This window comes from Electrona antarctica (genome assembly GCF_951216825.1).
Source record: "Electrona antarctica genome assembly, chromosome: 11".
NCBI classification, from domain to species: Eukaryota; Metazoa; Chordata; class Actinopteri; order Myctophiformes; family Myctophidae; genus Electrona; species Electrona antarctica.
In genome coordinates, this window is record NC_136792.1 from 28,353,642 (window position 1) to 28,372,741 (window position 19,100).

The following is a 19,100-nucleotide window of genomic DNA, read 5'->3' on the forward strand; positions in this document are numbered from 1 at the left end:
TTCCAGCATGTGTCTCCACAGTAAGCTGAATTATCAAACGTGTGAATGGAGTTTCTAGGTGAAAGTGCTTTTTTGACGTGCCAATATCTGCCATTGAGCCCCATTGTAAATGTCTCAAATTTGAAAGCACTATATTTCTAAAACGATGAAACATTTCAAAGATTCCTTTTCAGGCAAACATGTCGACCGTAAGATGAACCTAAATAGGTTTGAATGGGGTTTCTAGGTGTAAGTATGTAGGACTAGTAGCATGCCAAAGTTTGTGCTATTGCCATTGGGAATGCATTGGGCGTTTAACTTAAATAACTCAGAAACTACAAAACATTTCAAAGTAAAAAGTTCCAGCATGTGTCTCCACAGTAAGCTGAATTATCAAACGTGTGAATGGAGTTTCTAGGTGAAAGTGATTTTTTGATGTGCCAATATCTGCCATTGAGCCCCATTGTGAATTTCTCAAATTTGAAAGCACTATATTTCTAAAACTATGAAACATTTCAAAGATTTATTTTCAGGCAAACATGTCCACCGTAAGATGAACCTAAATAGGTTTGAATGGGGTTTCTATAGTGTAAGTATGTAGGACTAGTAGCATGCCAAAGTTTGTGCTATTGCCATTGGGAATGCATTGGGCGTTTAAGTTAAATAACTCAGAAACTACAAAACATTTCAAAGTAAAAAGTTCCAGCATGTGTCTCCACAGAAAGCTGAATTATAAAAAGTGTGAATGGAGTTTCTAGGTGAAAGTGCTTTTTTGACGTGCCAATATCTGCCATTGAGCCCCATTGTAAATGTCTCAAATTTGAAAGCACTATATTTCTAAAACGATGAAACATTTCAAAGATTCCTTTTCAGGCAAACATGTCGACCGTAAGATGAACCTAAATAGGTTTGAATGGGGTTTCTAGGTGTAAGTATGTAGGACTAGTAGCATGCCAAAGTTTGTGCTATTGCCATTGGGAATGCATTGGGCGTTTAACTTAAATAACTCAGAAACTACAAAACATTTCAAAGTAAAAAGTTCCAGCATGTGTCTCCACAGTAAGCTGAATTATAAAACGTGTGAATGGAGTTTCTAGGTGAAAGTGCTTTTTTGACGTGCCAATATCTGCCATTGAGCCCCATTGTAAATGTCTCAAATTTGAAAGCACTATATTTCTAAAACGATGAAACATTTCAAAGATTCCTTTTCAGGCAAACATGTCGACCGTAAGATGAACCTAAATAGGTTTGAATGGGGTTTCTAGGTGTAAGTATGTAGGACTAGTAGCATGCCAAAGTTTGTGCTATTGCCATTGGGAATGCATTGGGCGTTTAACTTAAATAACTCAGAAACTACAAAACATTTCAAAGTAAAAAGTTCCAGCATGTGTCTCCACAGTAAGCTGAATTATAAAACGTGTGAATGAAGTTTCTAGGTGAAAGTGACTTTTTGACATGCCAATCTCTGCCATTGAGCCCCATTGTAAATGTCTCAAATTTGAAAGCACTATATTTCTAAAACGATGAAACATTTAAAAGATTCCTTTTCAGGCAAACATGTCGACCGTAAGATGAATCTAAATAGGTTTGAATGGGGTTTCTAGGTGTAAGTATGTAGGACTAGTAGCATGCCAAAGTTTGTGCTATTGCCATTGGGAATGCATTGGGCGTTTAAGTTAAATAACTCAGAAACTACAAAACATTTCAAAGTAAAAAGTTCCAGCATGTGTCTCCACAGAAAGCTGAATTATAAAGTGTGAATGGAGTTTCTAGGTGAAAGTGCTTTTTTGACGTGCCAATATCTGCCATTGAGCCCCATTGTAAATGTCTCAAATTTGAAAGCACTATATTTCTAAAACGATGAAACATTTCAAAGATTCCTTTTCAGGCAAACATGTCAACCGTAAGATGAACCTAAATAGGTTTGAATGGGGTTTCTAGGTGTAAGTATGTAGGACTAGTAGCATGCCAAAGTTTGTGCTATTGCCATTGGGAATGCATTGGGCGTTTAAGTTAAGTAACTCAGAAACTACAAAACATTTCAAAGTAAAAAGTTCCAGCATGTGTCTCCACAGAAAGCTGAATTATAAAAAGTGTGAATGGAGTTTCTAGGTGAAAGTGCTTTTTTGACGTGCCAATATCTGCCACTGAGCTCCATTGTAAATGTCTCAAATTTGAAAGCACTATATTTCTAAAACGATGAAACATATCAAAGATTCCTTTTCAGGCAAACATGTCGACCGTAAGATGAATCTAAATAGGTTTGAATGGGGTTTCTAGGTGTAAGTATGTAGGACTAGTAGCATGCCAAAGTTTGTGCTATTGCCATTGGGAATGCATTGGGCGTTTAACTTAAATAACTCAGAAACTACAAAACATTTCAAAGTAAAAAGTTCCAGCATGTGTCTCCACAGTAAGCTGAATTATAAAACGTGTGAATGGAGTTCTAGGTGAAAGTAATTTTTTGACGTGCCAATATCTGCCATTGAGCCCCATTGTAAATGTCTCAAATTTGAAAGCACTATATTTCTAAAACGATGAAACATTTCAAAGATTCCTTTTCAGGCAAACATGTCAACCGTAAGATGAACCTAAATAGGTTTGAATGAGGTTTCTAGGTGTAAGTATGTAGGGCTAGTAGCATGCCAAAGTTTGTGCTATTGCCATTGGGAATGCATTGGGCGTTTAAGTTAAGTAACTCAGAAACTACAAAACATTTCAAAGTAAAAAGTTCCAGCATGTGTCTCCACAGAAAGCTGAATTATAAAAAGTGTGAATGGAGTTTCTAGGTGAAAGTGCTTTTTTGACGTGCCAATATCTGCCACTGAGCCCCATTGTAAATGTCTCAAATTTGAAAGCACTATATTTCTAAAACGATGAAACATATCAAAGATTCCTTTTCAGGCAAACATGTCGACCGTAAGATGAATCTAAATAGGTTTGAATGGGGTTTCTAGGTGTAAGTATGTAGGACTAGTAGCATGCCAAAGTTTGTGCTATTGCCATTGGGAATGCATTGGGCGTTTAAGTTAAATAACTCAGAAACTACAAAACATTTCAAAGTAAAAAGTTCCAGCATGTGTCTCCACAGAAAGCTGAATTATAAAAAGTGTGAATGGAGTTTCTAGGTGAAAGTGCTTTTTTGACGTGCCAATATCTGCCATTGAGCCCCATTGTAAATGTCTCAAATTTGAAAGCACTATATTTCTAAAACGATGAAACATTTCAAAGATTCCTTTTCAGGCAAACATGTCGACCGTAAGATGAATCTAAATAGGTTTGAATGGGGTTTCTAGGTGTAAGTATGTAGGACTAGTAGCATGCCAAAGTTTGTGCTATTGCCATTGGGAATGCATTGGGCGTTTAAGTTAAATAACTTAGAAACTACAAAACATTTCAAAGTAAAAAGTTCCAGCATGTGTCTCCACAGAAAGCTGAATTATAAAAAGTGTGAATGGAGTTTCTAGGTGAAAGTGCTTTTTTGACGTGCCAATATCTGCCATTGAGCCCCATTGTAAATGTCTCAAATTTGAAAGCACTATATTTCTAAAACGATGAAACATTTCAAAGATTCCTTTTCAGGCAAACATGTCGACCGTAAGATGAACCTAAATAGGTTTGAATGGGGTTTCTAGGTGTAAGTATGTAGGACTAGTAGCATGCCAAAGTTTGTGCTATTGCCATTGGGAATGCATTGGGCGTTTAACTTAAATAACTCAGAAACTACAAAACATTTCAAAGTAAAAAGTTCCAGCATGTGTCTCCACAGTAAGCTGAATTATAAAACGTGTGAATGGAGTTTCTAGGTGAAAGTGCTTTTTTGACGTGCCAATATCTGCCATTTTGCCCCATTGTAAATGTCTCAAATTTGAAAGCACTATATTTCTAAAACGATGAAACATTTCAAAGATTCCTTTTCAGGCAAACATGTCGACCGTAAGATGAACCTAAATAGGTTTGAATGGGGTTTCTAGGTGTAAGTATGTAGGACTAGTAGCATGCCAAAGTTTGTGCTATTGCCATTGGGAATGCATTGGGCGTTTAACTTAAATAACTCAGAAACTACAAAACATTTCAAAGTAAAAAGTTCCAGCATGTGTCTCCACAGTAAGCTGAATTATAAAACGTGTGAATGGAGTTTCTAGGTGAAAGTGACTTTTTGACATGCCAATCTCTGCCATTGAGCCCCATTGTAAATGTCTCAAATTTGAAAGCACTATATTTCTAAAACGATGAAACATTTCAAAGATTCCTTTTCAGGCAAACATGTCGACCGTAAGATGAATCTAAATAGGTTTGAATGGGGTTTCTAGGTGTAAGTATGTAGGACTAGTAGCATGCCAAAGTTTGTGCTATTGCCATTGGGAATGCATTGGGCGTTTAAGTTAAATAACTCAGAAACTACAAAACATTTCAAAGTAAAAAGTTCCAGCATGTGTCTCCACAGAAAGCTGAATTATAAAAAGTGTGAATGGAGTTTCTAGGTGAAAGTGCTTTTTTGACGTGCCAATATCTGCCATTGAGCCCCATTGTAAATGTCTCAAATTTGAAAGCACTATATTTCTAAAACGATGAAACATTTCAAAGATTCCTTTTCAGGCAAAGATGTCGACCGTAAGATGAACCTAAATAGGTTTGAATGGGGTTTCTAGGTGTAAGTATGTAGGACTAGTAGCATGCCAAAGTTTGTGCTATTGTCATTGGGAATGCATTGGGCGTTTAAGTTAAATAACTCAGAAACTACAAAACATTTCAAAGTAAAAAGTTCCAGCATGTGTCTCCACAGAAAGCTGAATTATAAAAAGTGTGAATGGAGTTTCTAGGTGAAAGTGCTTTTTTGACGTGCCAATATCTGCCATTGAGCCCCATTGTAAATGTCTCAAATTTGAAAGCACTATATTTCTAAAACGATGAAACATTTCAAAGATTCCTTTTCAGGCAAACATGTCGACCGTAAGATGAATCTAAATAGGTTTGAATGGGGTTTCTAGGTGTAAGTATGTAGGACTAGTAGCATGCCAAAGTTTGTGCTATTGCCATTGGGAATGCATTGGGCGTTTAACTTAAATAACTCAGAAACTACAAAACATTTCAAAGTAAAAAGTTCCAGCATGTGTCTCCACAGTAAGCTGAATTATAAAACGTGTGAATGGAGTTTCTAGGTGAAAGTGCTTTTTTGACGTGCCAATATCTGCCATTGAGCCCCATTGTAAATGTCTCAAATTTGAAAGCACTATATTTCTAAAACGATGAAACATTTCAAAGATTCCTTTTCAGGCAAACATGTCGACCGTAAGATGAACCTAAATAGGTTTGAATGGGGTTTCTAGGTGTAAGTATGTAGGACTAGTAGCATGCCAAAGTTTGTGCTATTGCCATTGGGAATGCATTGGGCGTTTAACTTAAATAACTCAGAAACTACAAAACATTTCAAAGTAAAAAGTTCCAGCATGTGTCTCCACAGTAAGCTGAATTATAAAACGTGTGAATGAAGTTTCTAGGTGAAAGTGACTTTTTGACATGCCAATCTCTGCCATTGAGCCCCATTGTAAATGTCTCAAATTTGAAAGCACTATATTTCTAAAACGATGAAACATTTAAAAGATTCCTTTTCAGGCAAACATGTCGACCGTAAGATGAATCTAAATAGGTTTGAATGGGGTTTCTAGGTGTAAGTATGTAGGACTAGTAGCATGCCAAAGTTTGTGCTATTGCCATTGGGAATGCATTGGGCGTTTAAGTTAAATAACTCAGAAACTACAAAACATTTCAAAGTAAAAAGTTCCAGCATGTGTCTCCACAGAAAGCTGAATTATAAAAAGTGTGAATGGAGTTTCTAGGTGAAAGTGCTTTTTTGACGTGCCAATATCTGCCATTGAGCCCCATTGTAAATGTCTCAAATTTGAAAGCACTATATTTCTAAAACGATGAAACATTTCAAAGATTCCTTTTCAGGCAAAGATGTCGACCGTAAGATGAACCTAAATAGGTTTGAATGGGGTTTCTAGGTGTAAGTATGTAGGACTAGTAGCATGCCAAAGTTTGTGCTATTGCCATTGGGAATGCATTGGGCGTTTAAGTTAAATAACTCAGAAACTACAAAACATTTCAAAGTAAAAAGTTCCAGCATGTGTCTCCACAGAAAGCTGAATTATAAAAAGTGTGAATGGAGTTTCTAGGTGAAAGTGCTTTTTTGACGTGCCAATATCTGCCATTGAGCCCCATTGTAAATGTCTCAAATTTGAAAGCACTATATTTCTAAAACGATGAAACATTTCAAAGATTCCTTTTCAGGCAAACATGTCGACCGTAAGATGAACCTAAATAGGTTTGAATGGGGTTTCTAGGTGTAAGTATGTAGGACTAGTAGCATGCCAAAGTTTGTGCTATTGCCATTGGGAATGCATTGGGCGTTTAACTTAAATAACTCAGAAACTACAAAACATTTCAAAGTAAAAAGTTCCAGCATGTGTCTCCACAGAAAGCTGAATTATAAAGTGTGAATGGAGTTTCTAGGTGAAAGTGCTTTTTTGACGTGCCAATATCTGCCATTGAGCCCCATTGTAAATGTCTCAAATTTGAAAGCACTATATTTCTAAAACGATGAAACATTTCAAAGATTCCTTTTCAGGCAAACATGTCGACCGTAAGATGAATCTAAATAGGTTTGAATGGGGTTTCTAGGTGTAAGTATGTAGGACTAGTAGCATGCCAAAGTTTGTGCTATTGCCATTGGGAATGCATTGGGCGTTTAAGTTAAATAACTCAGAAACTACAAAACATTTCAAAGTAAAAAGTTCCAGCATGTGTCTCCACAGAAAGCTGAATTATAAAAAGTGTGAATGGAGTTTCTAGGTGAAAGTGCTTTTTTGACGTGCCAATATCTGCCATTGAGCCCCATTGTAAATGTCTCAAATTTGAAAGCACTATATTTCTAAAACGATGAAACATTTCAAAGATTCCTTTTCAGGCAAACATGTCGACCGTAAGATGAACCTAAATAGGTTTGAATGGGGTTTCTAGGTGTAAGTATGTAGGACTAGTAGCATGCCAAAGTTTGTGCTATTGCCATGGGAATGCATTGGGCGTTTAAGTTAAATAACTCAGAAACTACAAAACATTTCAAAGTAAAAAGTTCCAGCATGTGTCTCCACAGAAAGCTGAATTATAAAAAGTGTGAATGGAGTTTCTAGGTAAAAGTGATTTTTTGATGTGCCAATATCTGCCATTGAGCCCCATTGTGAATTTCTCAAATTTGAAAGCACTATATTTCTAAAACTATGAAACAGTTCAAAGATTTATTTTCAGGCAAACATGTCCACCGTAAGATGAACCTAAATAGGTTTGAATGGGGTTTCTAGGTGTAAGTATGTAGGACTAGTAGCATGCCAAAGTTTGTGCTATTGCCATTGGGAATGCATTGGGCGTTTAAGTTAAATAACTCAGAAACTACAAAACATTTCAAAGTAAAAAGTTCCAGCATGTGTCTCCACAGAAAGCTGAATTATAAAAAGTGTGAATGGAGTTTCTAGGTGAAAGTGCTTTTTTGACGTGCCAATATCTGCCATTGAGCCCCATTGTATATGTCTCAAATTTGAAAGCACTATATTTCTAAAACGATGAAACATTTCAAAGATTCCTTTTCAGGCAAACATGTCGACCGTAAGATGAACCTAAATAGGTTTGAATGGGGTTTCTAGGTGTAAGTATGTAGGACTAGTAGCATGCCAAAGTTTGTGCTATTGCCATGGGAATGCATTGGGCGTTTAAGTTAAATAACTCAGAAACTACAAAACATTTCAAAGTAAAAAGTTCCAGCATGGGTCTCCACAGAAAGCTGAATTATAAAAAGTGTGAATGGAGTTTCTAGGTGAAAGTGATTTTTTGATGTGCCAATATCTGCCATTGAGCCCCATTGTGAATTTCTCAAATTTGAAAGCACTATATTTCTAAAACTATGAAACATTTCAAAGATTTATTTTCAGGCAAACATGTCCACTGTAAGATGAACCTAAATAGGTTTGAATGGGGTTTCTATAGTGTAAGTATGTAGGACTAGTAGCATGCCAAAGTTTGTGCTATTGCCATTGAGAATGCATTTCATATTTAAGTTAAATAACTCAGAAACTACAAAACAGTCAAAAGTTCCAGCATGTTTGCCCACAGTAAGCTGAATTATAAAAAGTGTGAATGGAGTTTCTAGGTGAAAGTGACTTTTTGACATGCCAATCTCTGCAATTGAGCCCCATTGTACATTTCGCAAATTTGAAAGCACTATATTTCTAAAACTAGAACTGCACTCTGTCGAGTGCCTACTTGCTTGTTGCACACAAGTAGGCCATAAATGGTCTACTAGTGCGCAAGCAGAGTGTGCAAGTACTGTAGACCGCTACAAACGTTCAAATCTCAGCCTCTGTGAAAGAACGTTTGCAATATTAAATTATTAGGTTTAGCTATTTGCTACGTACCTTGCTTTTGGAGGAAAAAAAGTAATATTTTGAAGTATGGTAATGACTACTTATGCCTGTTATGGCAGTGGTGTCAGATTACATACTGTACATGTATACATAGGGGCATTACCTTTAGTCCACCCGACACTGAAACATGTCATTGTTACGTCACCATCGATAACCAATTATACCCTGGCAATGGTACATATATTCATCACGTCATATGCCTTCTAAAAGCTAACCTAATGTTTCAGAAAATCTTCAAATTCTTATTCAAATATATTTTTTTAAATAATATTGCTACATGTATAGCAACAACTAATGAGATTGAAAGGTATAACGACATATAGGTTGCACCAGGGAACACATTGTTACAGTAGCTGTAGGCAAGCCATTGTGTTCTTTATTGCTCAGACCATCCCGTATACATTGCTGGGAACAAAAGCAAACAAAAGCATATACAGTATAGATTCTTTTTACAAATAAGTTGATAGGAACACATCTATTGTACCACTGGGTTTCCTACCACTTGGAAAGAACAAAGAACAACAATAAAGGTGAAGACATCTGGCATTCAACAGACCGTGTGGTGGAAATTGAGGAGCAGGTTAAACTTAAAGGTTATGTAGATAACATTGTTATATTTAATGAATACAAAAAGAAAACATCTGTAGAGCGTTTAAAAAGCAGTGGAACAAAACTTTTGCTTCCCTTGTTAAATTCTCTCATTTCCAGAATTGTTTTGTTTACCTGCACAAGCTGACAGGTGTCATTATCCATGGCGTGCTTCTGTTTCTGTTAATATGGTAAATGTCCTCTCTAAAAAGATGCTTTTAGGCAGCCACTGCACTAGAAGGTTGCCAACTACCTTATAGATGTGTTGTAATTACAACTAGTAGCGAATGTTGTCTATTTCACCTTTAAGCAACTCAGCCGCAATAACAATGCCAAACTGGCTATAAAAAACATCAATTATAACTGACTGATGATACATTTCTACATTTTGACATGTTTCTAAAGGAGAAGACAACCTTCTAATTATCATCGTCATCGTCATCATTATCATCGTCAAAGTGCGAATGATGTCCTCTAGGGCCACTTTTGCCTTTCCTGCTGTACCCCGAGGGGTTGGCGCCCGTAGACTTGTCCTGGGTGGTGATGAGGTCAAGGATTGCTGTAATGACGGCAGTGTCCTTGGAATGACGGTTGTTCCAGTCCACAGGAGCAGGGTTGCGGACCTTGTTTTCAAGCAGGGAATCCAGCTCTCTCCGCAGACTCTGTAGAAAGGAATAGAAGATATGTAGAGACAATATTTTCAGCGGAAGAACATTATCAGGAGTCCTCCTGACACTGTTCTGAGGAAACCTCATATGATCGACCAGCTCAAAATGTGTCTCTTCGCAATTTGTTTCGAGCTTGCAGATCTGCTACTATTGATGCTTTTGTGTGACGCTGTAGGAAGTATTCATTTGCAAAAAAACACAAGAAGTTAAAATATGGAGATAAGAGTTTTCTTCCCGACAACAACCATTTGTACATGGGCGTAGTGAGGACCTGCCTTGACGAGGTGAGCGATACGCTCAGGGGACCTGAAGACGATCCACTTGTCAACGGCGATGGTCTCGTCGTCTCCATCTTTCTGGATGGTGATGTCTCCTCCGAAGAATAGCAGCGAAAACGGGGACACCTCCGTGCAGTCATACAGGAAGATCTGAGCATGCAAAGACAGATGTTAACACAGTGATTGCTGACCATTCTAATTAACTGCATGTCCCTCGCTGCTACATGATAGCATTGGACGAACAAACTTTTCCTAAGCCGACAGTAAATGTTCTCTTATAGCGAGAATCACACAGCATACCTCAAAAGAAAGCGTAACTTGTCCACTCTAATTTTTATTTTATTTTACCATCTTCCATTCTGGAGATATGCACCTTTATGTAACACCTGCTTTTGTAGTAACATACTCTTCTTGAACAGAAAGCCTAATTAGAAGCGGTTTTATGTCAGACGCTGTGTATCGTTCGCATGCCAAAAACAGCAGATCTACTACAGTATGTGGCACATTGTGAGCTTGTACGAAGGTCTGCTATTTTCGGCAGGCAACTCCGAAATGCAATGAAATATGAATTGAACTTCAGAAGAGTGATTACAGTATGTGTTTTATTTTTTTGTGTCTGGGAGCTTTGAAGTACAAAAGCCTTTGAGAGGCAGGCAGTTGAAAGGCAGCATTTTAATCAAATATTCATCCAGTCTAAGGCTGGTGCAGAATCATCGCCAACCTTTACTCACCGATTGCTTGCTTCCACTCAGTGACACACACACTTGACTATATATATATATATATATATATCTGCTGTCGGGAGGAAACCTCATAACTCCAAAATGTTCATTTTTCAGGAAATATATTATTTTTAGGAAATAAAGAAAACCTTATATTTTAAAAAACAAAGCAATACAGCCTCATCAAAGTTGGTGTTGTGACTTTATATATTGTCAATTACTTCCATGAGAGGGGGAGAGGTGGTGGAGTTAGTTGCTTTAGCAGACATTTTGAGGGTCCAATGGAGTTAAGGTTTTGTCCAAAGCACTTTTTACTACTTTCCATTGGTTCAATATTTCCGAAACAACAATGAAAAATGTTATGAGGTTATGCGGTTTCCTCCGACAGCAACGAATATTATATACATACACACACACTACTGCTGGGCCGTTATCACCGTTAACGCGAGACTCTTATCGCGCGATTAAAATAATATCGCCGTTAATCTATTCTCAAAGTTGGGTCTGTGAGCTGGGTCTGCAACTCTACATAGCGGCCAGGATGCGGGATGTGTGCGTGTGTGTGCGCGTGCGTGCGTGTGTGTGAGAGGAGGCGGAGCACTGCACGGATCGAGTGCACTCTGTGAGAGGGACGGTAAACAGCAACACGTTAAAGTTCTACTTACTAGAAAAGAAAGAGGCAGCGATGGAGCCATAAGTACATATCCATAATTTCTGGGACATAAAACTTCCCTAATTACTGTTATCCAAGACGACAGCAGGCGGTTGCCTCCTGCTAGCTGTTGTGCCACGGAACCACAACAAACATTGCTTTGACCAGGGTTGCAACATTTAGTGACTGTGAGCGAGAAACAAGCAACCAGGTCTATGAAAATGTTAACAGGCCAGATAGTCAGAAAATCCGAAAATAAGTCTAAAATAATAGTGCTGACTAGCCTGACTGTCAAACATCATTGTCCAATGTTGTTTTAGAGGAGTGGTTCTCAAACGTTTTCATGTCAAGGACCACCAATATTTTAAAGAAATTTTACAGATAAACAAGTCCAAAGTTGCTTATAATGACTAGACTTGGCAACACTGAACAGTTCTACAAGCTCACAATATGAAATATAAGGTATTAATAGGTTAGTTGTATTGTTAATATCCGTAATTAGGGCTCCTGGTCTAATGGGCCACCTGGCCTGAGAAACCCGTTCTCAAGGACTTACTTCTGGTCATTATTTAGGTAGCGCACACATATTTTGAATGCCTTCGGCAGAGTTCAAATGAGCCATTTTAGTCTAGCTTAACTCCAGGATTGCAGTGAGATTAATCTAATAAAAATGAATCTATGCCCACCACACACACACACACACACACACACACACACACACACACACACACACACACACACACACACACACACACACACACACACACACACACACACACACACACACACACACACACACACACACACACACACACACACACACACACTTTGAGTCCCATTAATGTGCCTCCTGTGTTCCACTTACACTGCTGGTCCTCATCTTGAGGTGGTAGACGAGCCAGGAATGGTTAAACTGAGTCTCCTCCACGTTGACAGACTTGGGGTGGATACACACCTTCCCATCGGACTGAGTGTACACCTTAACCCTTAAGGAAGAAATTAAGATGTTACGCTTCTTGTGCGGTTGTGTACACTGTACAGATTATGTAATGTCGACATTTCCTTTGGCCAGAATTGCGATTGCTGATAAAATTCCGTCTGTGTTGCAAGGACTACTCCACATCGAATTGTAATGACCGGTTTCAAGTGCTGCTGTGCTGTGGTTGATAATTAAATGAGGATTCCACACAAGGCATCTGCAATGCAGATGAATTTAAGGTCTAATTTATATTCGATCACTGCGTCAAGTTTTTCAGTTGAAAATAACATGACAGCCCTGCTGTGCGAGTTGTAGGCAGAGATTCAACTGTGCTGATGACAACTGCCTGCGGGAGAGTTCTGTGACCATTGCATTGATCTGTGGGTGCAAAAGGGTCCCCTTTCTTACGCATAATTTCTAACAGTCCTCAGGGCTTTCACACACCACTACCTGGACACATTTGAGCCCTCTCCCCCTTCAAGAGATCAATACTTCATCTTCTCATATCCTGTCTGTCTGTCATCATACTCACCCTGGCCTTGTCTTGCTGTACCGTGGTCTTATCATAGCCACCTTAGGGTACAGACCAGCCACAATCACTGCCTTGATCAACTTCTCATTTTCTGAAAAAGGAGAGAACGCAGGGAAGAAGATTTTATTGATACGTGCACAGGTAAAACATGTGCACATATCAATCAGAGCATGAGTGCTCCGATTGGTCAATCATTCAAGGCATTATTCAGATTTCTTAACACTCCGATTGCCCAGGGTTATTTAATCCATTAAATCATAGCGCACAATTGATTTATAGCAACGGAGCACTTTTACCGACGGACCGGAAGTTACACCGGATGTGGCTGGAGCAGCAAAATGTAGCCAAAACACTCTAAAAGGCGATCAACAACAACGGGAGGCATGATTAAATCTAACGCGACTAGCGACTGGACAGCACAGGATATTTTCTTAGAATTGGACAGGATGATTTAGATCGCGAGTTATTAACGTTTTAAGATTTTCGTTGTCGTCGGCTAAACAGGGGGGGGACATTTTCGATGACGTCCCACTGTTGTGCAACATGCCGTCCCACTGTTGTGCAACATCGAGGATTGTGCAACAGGCACTCCTAGGCTGTGGAGCGATGCGATCGGTTTTCATATCAATAAACTTGTGTTTTGTGTGACACCCCTCTGTGGTAGAATGCCTTGGACCGCTCAGAGAATCTGACAGCACTGGGCTACCACCTGGCTCGTCTGCCTGTGGAGCCTCACATCGGCAAACTTGTCCTGGGCGCTGGGTGTTACTAATAGAGGACGGTGAACTTCGTCCTGTGCGATTGAGGTGTTAATAGTAGACCGCTGCTCTGTCCGACCGTTTATGTTGATATGGAAGCAAAAGCTTGTAGGTAAACTGCCGTGTAATAAGGGGGATAATGTCACGGCCATTACTGTCTCAAAAATGTTCACCTCACTGTATATTATGACCCTTACTTGAGTCAATGATCAATTATTTTGCTACATTTTTATCCCACAATTTTTGTAACACATTCTTTCACCCCGTGCCAATGCCTAAACTGTAATCTCCCTCTGCCAACCTGGGGAGAGCCCGGAACTGAACTAATACTTCCTTCAGTGCATGAGGAGTGAGCTGACGGGGGTGTTTTCCCGGTAGGACATAGTGTGTGGAAGGAATATGTTATTCCAACCAGTTCCTTTCCCCTCCATCAGGCTGACCAGGGCGAGGCAATATATTATAGAGACCAGGATTACTGCTTTTTGTGAGGGTACCTAGTACCTACCCTAGGGGACACGGGGAGAACATGCAAACTCCACACAGAAAGGCCATTTCGCCAACCCCACATAGAGGAATGGGCGCTGATGATGCGGAGGAGAGAACACGGCACTCAGTGCCAACAGCATCCCCGGCGGGAATTGAATCCGGGACCTTCTAGCAGTGAGGCGACAGCGCTACAGACTGCGCCACCCTGCCACCGGAGATGGTCATAGTCTTAATTAGCCATAAATTTGATGTAGAGCGAAAACAGGAGGGGGGCCTAGAATAGAGCCCATAGGAATCTATTAAGGAATCTATTAAGGGCCTTTAAGGGCCTTTGTTTACACCGGCTATTTCAAAGAACATGTGGCTGCACCCAGAAAGCTCCTCTTTTCCTTGTCTACCTGAGTTGACGTTGGACTTGGGGTCTTTTGGGTCTCTGCTGCTGATGAAGCCCACCGACATGAGGTGTTCTGCAAACTGACCCTTCATATTGTGTAGCATCTAGAGGGGAAACAAAGTCAAAACCATGAATGCCTGAGGCTCAATGCACAGTATGCATCTCCTCAACACTTGAGACTTAGTTGGGTCCCTAATATAATCACACTATTCATTCATACAGTAAGTTATGTGGTTATATGTCCATAGTTTTACAAAGTAGAGCACGGCAATCGCCAGCCTTATGGTAATGTTTTTTTTGTTTTTTCAGCTAGGGCAGTGCATCGCAAACAAAATCAACATCGGTGTGGATTTATACTTGGTGTGGCTCTGCTCTGGCTTCTGAATGTTATTAGACCGATCCACGGTATATACACTGCTGGATGGTGATCTTACCATGCACAATCTTTGCAGTTTGTTTACAACAACCTCAGACGTGCTTTGACATAATCTATTTCTGTGATTCTGTGGTTTCTGGTGACAGACACAGTGGACAAAGTATGTGATACCTCTCTCTCCATAAATTAAGTTTGGAGTCGTTCAGAGAAAACTATCTAACCCAAGCAAGGATCTTCTCTTCTGGGGGTCCCTGGCACAAAACCTTTTCAGATGGGGGTCTGCCGCCAAATACATATCAATTTAGGGAGAGTTTGAGAACCACTGATGGAAACTGTCCATGTTGTGTTCCTGACAGATTGCGGAAATTAAACAATATAAATCACGAGCCGCGCATTGAGTGTGACCAATCACACACAATGTTTGGCTAGCAGGTGTTCAAATATTGCAAGTGCAAGCATTGCCAAAACAAACGTCGCCAAATCACTGCCGAAGTTCCTGTGACATTTTGTTCTTATTGACCTGCCGAAGCTGAAAATATATCTTGTTCAGTTGGAGTATGCTGCAGCAGGACTCATGGTGTCACCTGGAGTGTATTGGCTGACAGGAAGTTTTCCCAGCAGAAGTCCCTCTCATACCTGCCTCCACGCTGCTTAGCCTCCTCCCAGCCCTGAGCAATAATGTATGATCAGTTCACATAGAATCACTTGCTGGCTCATATCATAGCATATTAAATGTATTCATTTTAAGAAATGTGGAATCTGCTTTACGTTTAAGGCATTGACAATTGTTAGATGGTCACTCTTAGAATTTTTGGACAGGATTTTCCTCTTCATGTCTGCCACCTTCTCCTTGCCCTGAGAAGAAAAGCAAATTATCATTATTACGAGTATAAGTCTGCAATTTTAAGATAACAATCTGATTCACGTGGACACAGATTACTGTGCTGGTTGACTATTCTACCTGTTAGTATAGCACGTAATAACCTTGCAGGGCCTAATATCACATACCCTGGATTGTGTGTCTGGTAGCTATAATATAATCTAGAGAACGGATTGAGGAGCGATAGCCCCGCCCCCCGCTATTCACTTCAATGGAAGTTGCTCAGTGGCGTTTTGAAGCCACAACGAAACGACAAGGTCTTCCGGGTAGTACCCCTCGACTCCTCGAGTGTTGATATGATTGGTTGGCTCCTATCGTAGTACCCCTCGAGCGTTGATATGATTGGTTGGCTCCTATCGTAGTACCCCTCGCACTGTTCTTGTGGTACCTTTGCGTCACGTCTACGTCACAAATTCATTCATAAATTTAATCCGGGGCCCAGCCCGCCTGCAGTACCAGGTTTTGACCAGTAGGGGAGACGGCTTCAACGTTGCGCAGCCATTCTGCAGGCTTGGTGTCTACAAGGAATACCCGCTGAGAGCACATCCCACATGTTATTTCATAATTTTGCTATGTTCAAGCCACTGACATATCCTCTGTCTAATAATAGCATTGGTTTAAACAATGTTCTTCTCTAATGGTGAGGAGATGAGGGCAAAGTGCAACAGCCGACGCAAATAAGTTATGATGAATAAATCGCCATCCTTCTTTATGAATACATAACTGTGAAACGTAAAAAGAAAGATTTTTGAATAATTGCGCAGCCCCGATTCAGTGACAGTTAAAAGAAAATGTATGTTGTTGTTTTTTTTCTTTCTTTTTGTATACATAACAGAAATAGTATGAAAGGTGAATAGGTCTCTCTGTGTGATCTCTGTGCGATCTTCATACCAGAGGTATGAAGAAAGGGTCTTTGAAGCTCAGTGAGGCAGCGATGGTGAGGACAGGGTTAAGGCAGCCCAGAAGAGCTCCAAACAGGATCAGTTTGCCAATGTGAGGCTCCACAGGCAGACGAGCCAGGTGGTAGCCCAGTGCTGTCAGGTTCTCTGAGCGGTCCAAGGCATTCTACCACAGAGGGGTGTCACACAAAACACAATCCAAATCCTCAGAAAGTCAGACATACACTCAGGGTTCTCACACATTTTTACCAATGAATTTCCAAAACTTTTCCAGAATATTTAACCCAAATTCCAAGCCTATATATTATATAACAATCATTCAGCGCAATAATGAGTCTATGTCCCATGTGCATTGTGCAATGCCCAAAGACAGGCAGTGTAGCAACAATAAAGCATAGAATGTATAAAAATGTTGTGCCAAATGTTTTGCTACAACACCTATCCTAGAGTATAGGATCACGATGCAGCATGTTGTGAGCTACCTTGTAGATCTGTTATTACTGCCCAACACATTAGGTTGAAATCACGCTGCCGTTTGGCAAATAACGGCTTATGTTACACATTTTGTGTAATGTTATACAGGGTTTTATTAACAAAACCAATAGCCAAGAACAATTCATAACTAACAATTTTTCCAGGACCCTTGATAAATTACAAAACTTTTCTAGGACTGGAAAATGTTTTTTTTTTTTTCTAATTTGAAATATTTCCAGGAATTTCATAGCCGAGTGTAAAATGACTGGATAAATGAGCCGAGTACTGTGTGGGCTGAAAACCTCTCTCACTCACCAGGTCCATGAGGTGTTTGATGGCCAGATTGATGCCTTTTTCAGTGGGAGGATCTAGCGCTTTGCTTAGGAACTCTGCTATCGGCCCCAGCTTCAGGATCTGCAAGATACAGCGACAAAAAGTCAAACTCTACCACCTTGATATTGAACGACAGGTGATCCACTCTACCAATGACAAATGTCCATGAAAGCACATTTTTATTAATGGGCACTGCCGGAATGAGGAGAGTCCAATACTACTTCTGTACACCAAAATGTCCACTTATATTAAGATGCTGAATTATCCACCAAGATATGTAATGAATTCTAAAATAATTATGCCCAGTTGCCCACTGACCATATGATTGTAGTTTCTTTAATAAATGAAATGCCAGTAAAAAATGAGGTCAGATGATTCAATCTCCTCGTTTTCTAGAGTATATGATGTCATGACCTACTCCAATTAACATATTGACTGTTGTATTATGGCTGTCAGGACTGTGGTTGGGCCTTAGTTAATGAGTGCCAGTAATTAGAAGACATTGTTGCTTGGTGCGGCACTAGGAGGAGTCTGACAGAGAAAAAGTTGAGCATGGACAAAGTTGCAGAGACACAGTCTGGCCAATTAAACTCATACACTGCCAAGGACCATAAACAAGTTTTAGCTTTTTTTTGCTTTTTACACTTCGCAATTCTTAGCGAAGCGAGGAAAAAGAAAACCATGTGATCCTCATATTTCTCTTCTCTGGATTGTTCCACTTTTTCCGCAACCGCCATTGCATTTTCCATGGGCTACATGGACGGATTTACAAGCAGGTCTTTTTTCACGATAGCGGAGCAAATGGCACTCTCATTATGAACGTTCCGTAGTGCGATCGTAGTGAAGATGAATATTCTGTGACTACTTAAAAGGAAAGCTAATGTACGCACGCACGCACGTGTGACGCGCACACACACACACACACACACACACACACACACACACACACACACACACACACACACACACACACACACACACACACACACACACACACACACACACACACACCTTGATCTGCAAGCAGAGCTCCTCCAGTGGTGTCCGCATGATCTCTGGGAGTTGATAGGAATCCAGTAGGCTGGCCCTGAGACTGTTGTATAGGTGATAGCACTTTCCTGGACACACCCTGGGTTTACAGGCAAATAAATAAACAAGAATTCATACATTATGAATAATAACCAGCTGATTTTTTTTTATTTCAAACTCCAGCTTGTCCCTCTCTTCGCGGGGGCGAGTTGGTAAAGGGGCGAGTCGTTTGGTATTCCTCCAGGCAGCATGAACAGCGCTCGAGCGCTCAGTTTTCTGCCCCCTCAATGTCACAAATCTAGACTATCAGTCAGTCTATCATACACGGCTCGTGTCTGCACAGCGGTGTTGTCTCAGTCCTAAAAAAGGAAGGGAATGGGGTCCACGGAGCGCGGATACGGGGGGTCCCCGGAGGTCTGATCGGGGGTCCGCGATAGTCTGCGTGGGGGTCCGCGGAGAAGGGGGTCCCCACAGACTGACGCGGAGTTCGGCGAGGGGGTCCCCGCGGTAGTCTGCGATGCGTGTCGTCATGCCGGTCACATTGATGTGTGTGGTGTCTTTGCCACATATGCCTGTGTAGCCTGACATTGGGAGGG

At 40.3% G+C, this 19,100-nt stretch overlaps 1 protein-coding gene across 1 annotated transcript in view; it reads right to left on the bottom strand.

Annotated features, from left to right (window-relative positions):
* Positions 1-8,776: 8,776 nt before the first annotated feature.
* LOC306932820 (ATP-dependent DNA/RNA helicase DHX36-like) overlaps positions 8,777-19,100 on the bottom strand; it is a 39,980-nt gene continuing 29,656 nt past the window's right edge. Inside the window, exons 18-27 of the mRNA XM_079514758.1 lie at positions 18,487-18,604; positions 17,458-17,556; positions 16,661-16,834; positions 15,658-15,744; positions 15,474-15,557; positions 14,518-14,617; positions 12,876-12,966; positions 12,230-12,350; positions 9,988-10,140; positions 8,777-9,706 (exon numbers count right to left, since the gene is read on the bottom strand). Coding sequence (XP_079370884.1) covers positions 9,464-9,706; positions 9,988-10,140; positions 12,230-12,350; positions 12,876-12,966; positions 14,518-14,617; positions 15,474-15,557; positions 15,658-15,744; positions 16,661-16,834; positions 17,458-17,556; positions 18,487-18,604 — 1,270 coding nt within the window. The 3' untranslated portion in view covers positions 8,777-9,463. The remainder of the gene's footprint in view (positions 9,707-9,987; positions 10,141-12,229; positions 12,351-12,875; positions 12,967-14,517; positions 14,618-15,473; positions 15,558-15,657; positions 15,745-16,660; positions 16,835-17,457; positions 17,557-18,486; positions 18,605-19,100) is intronic.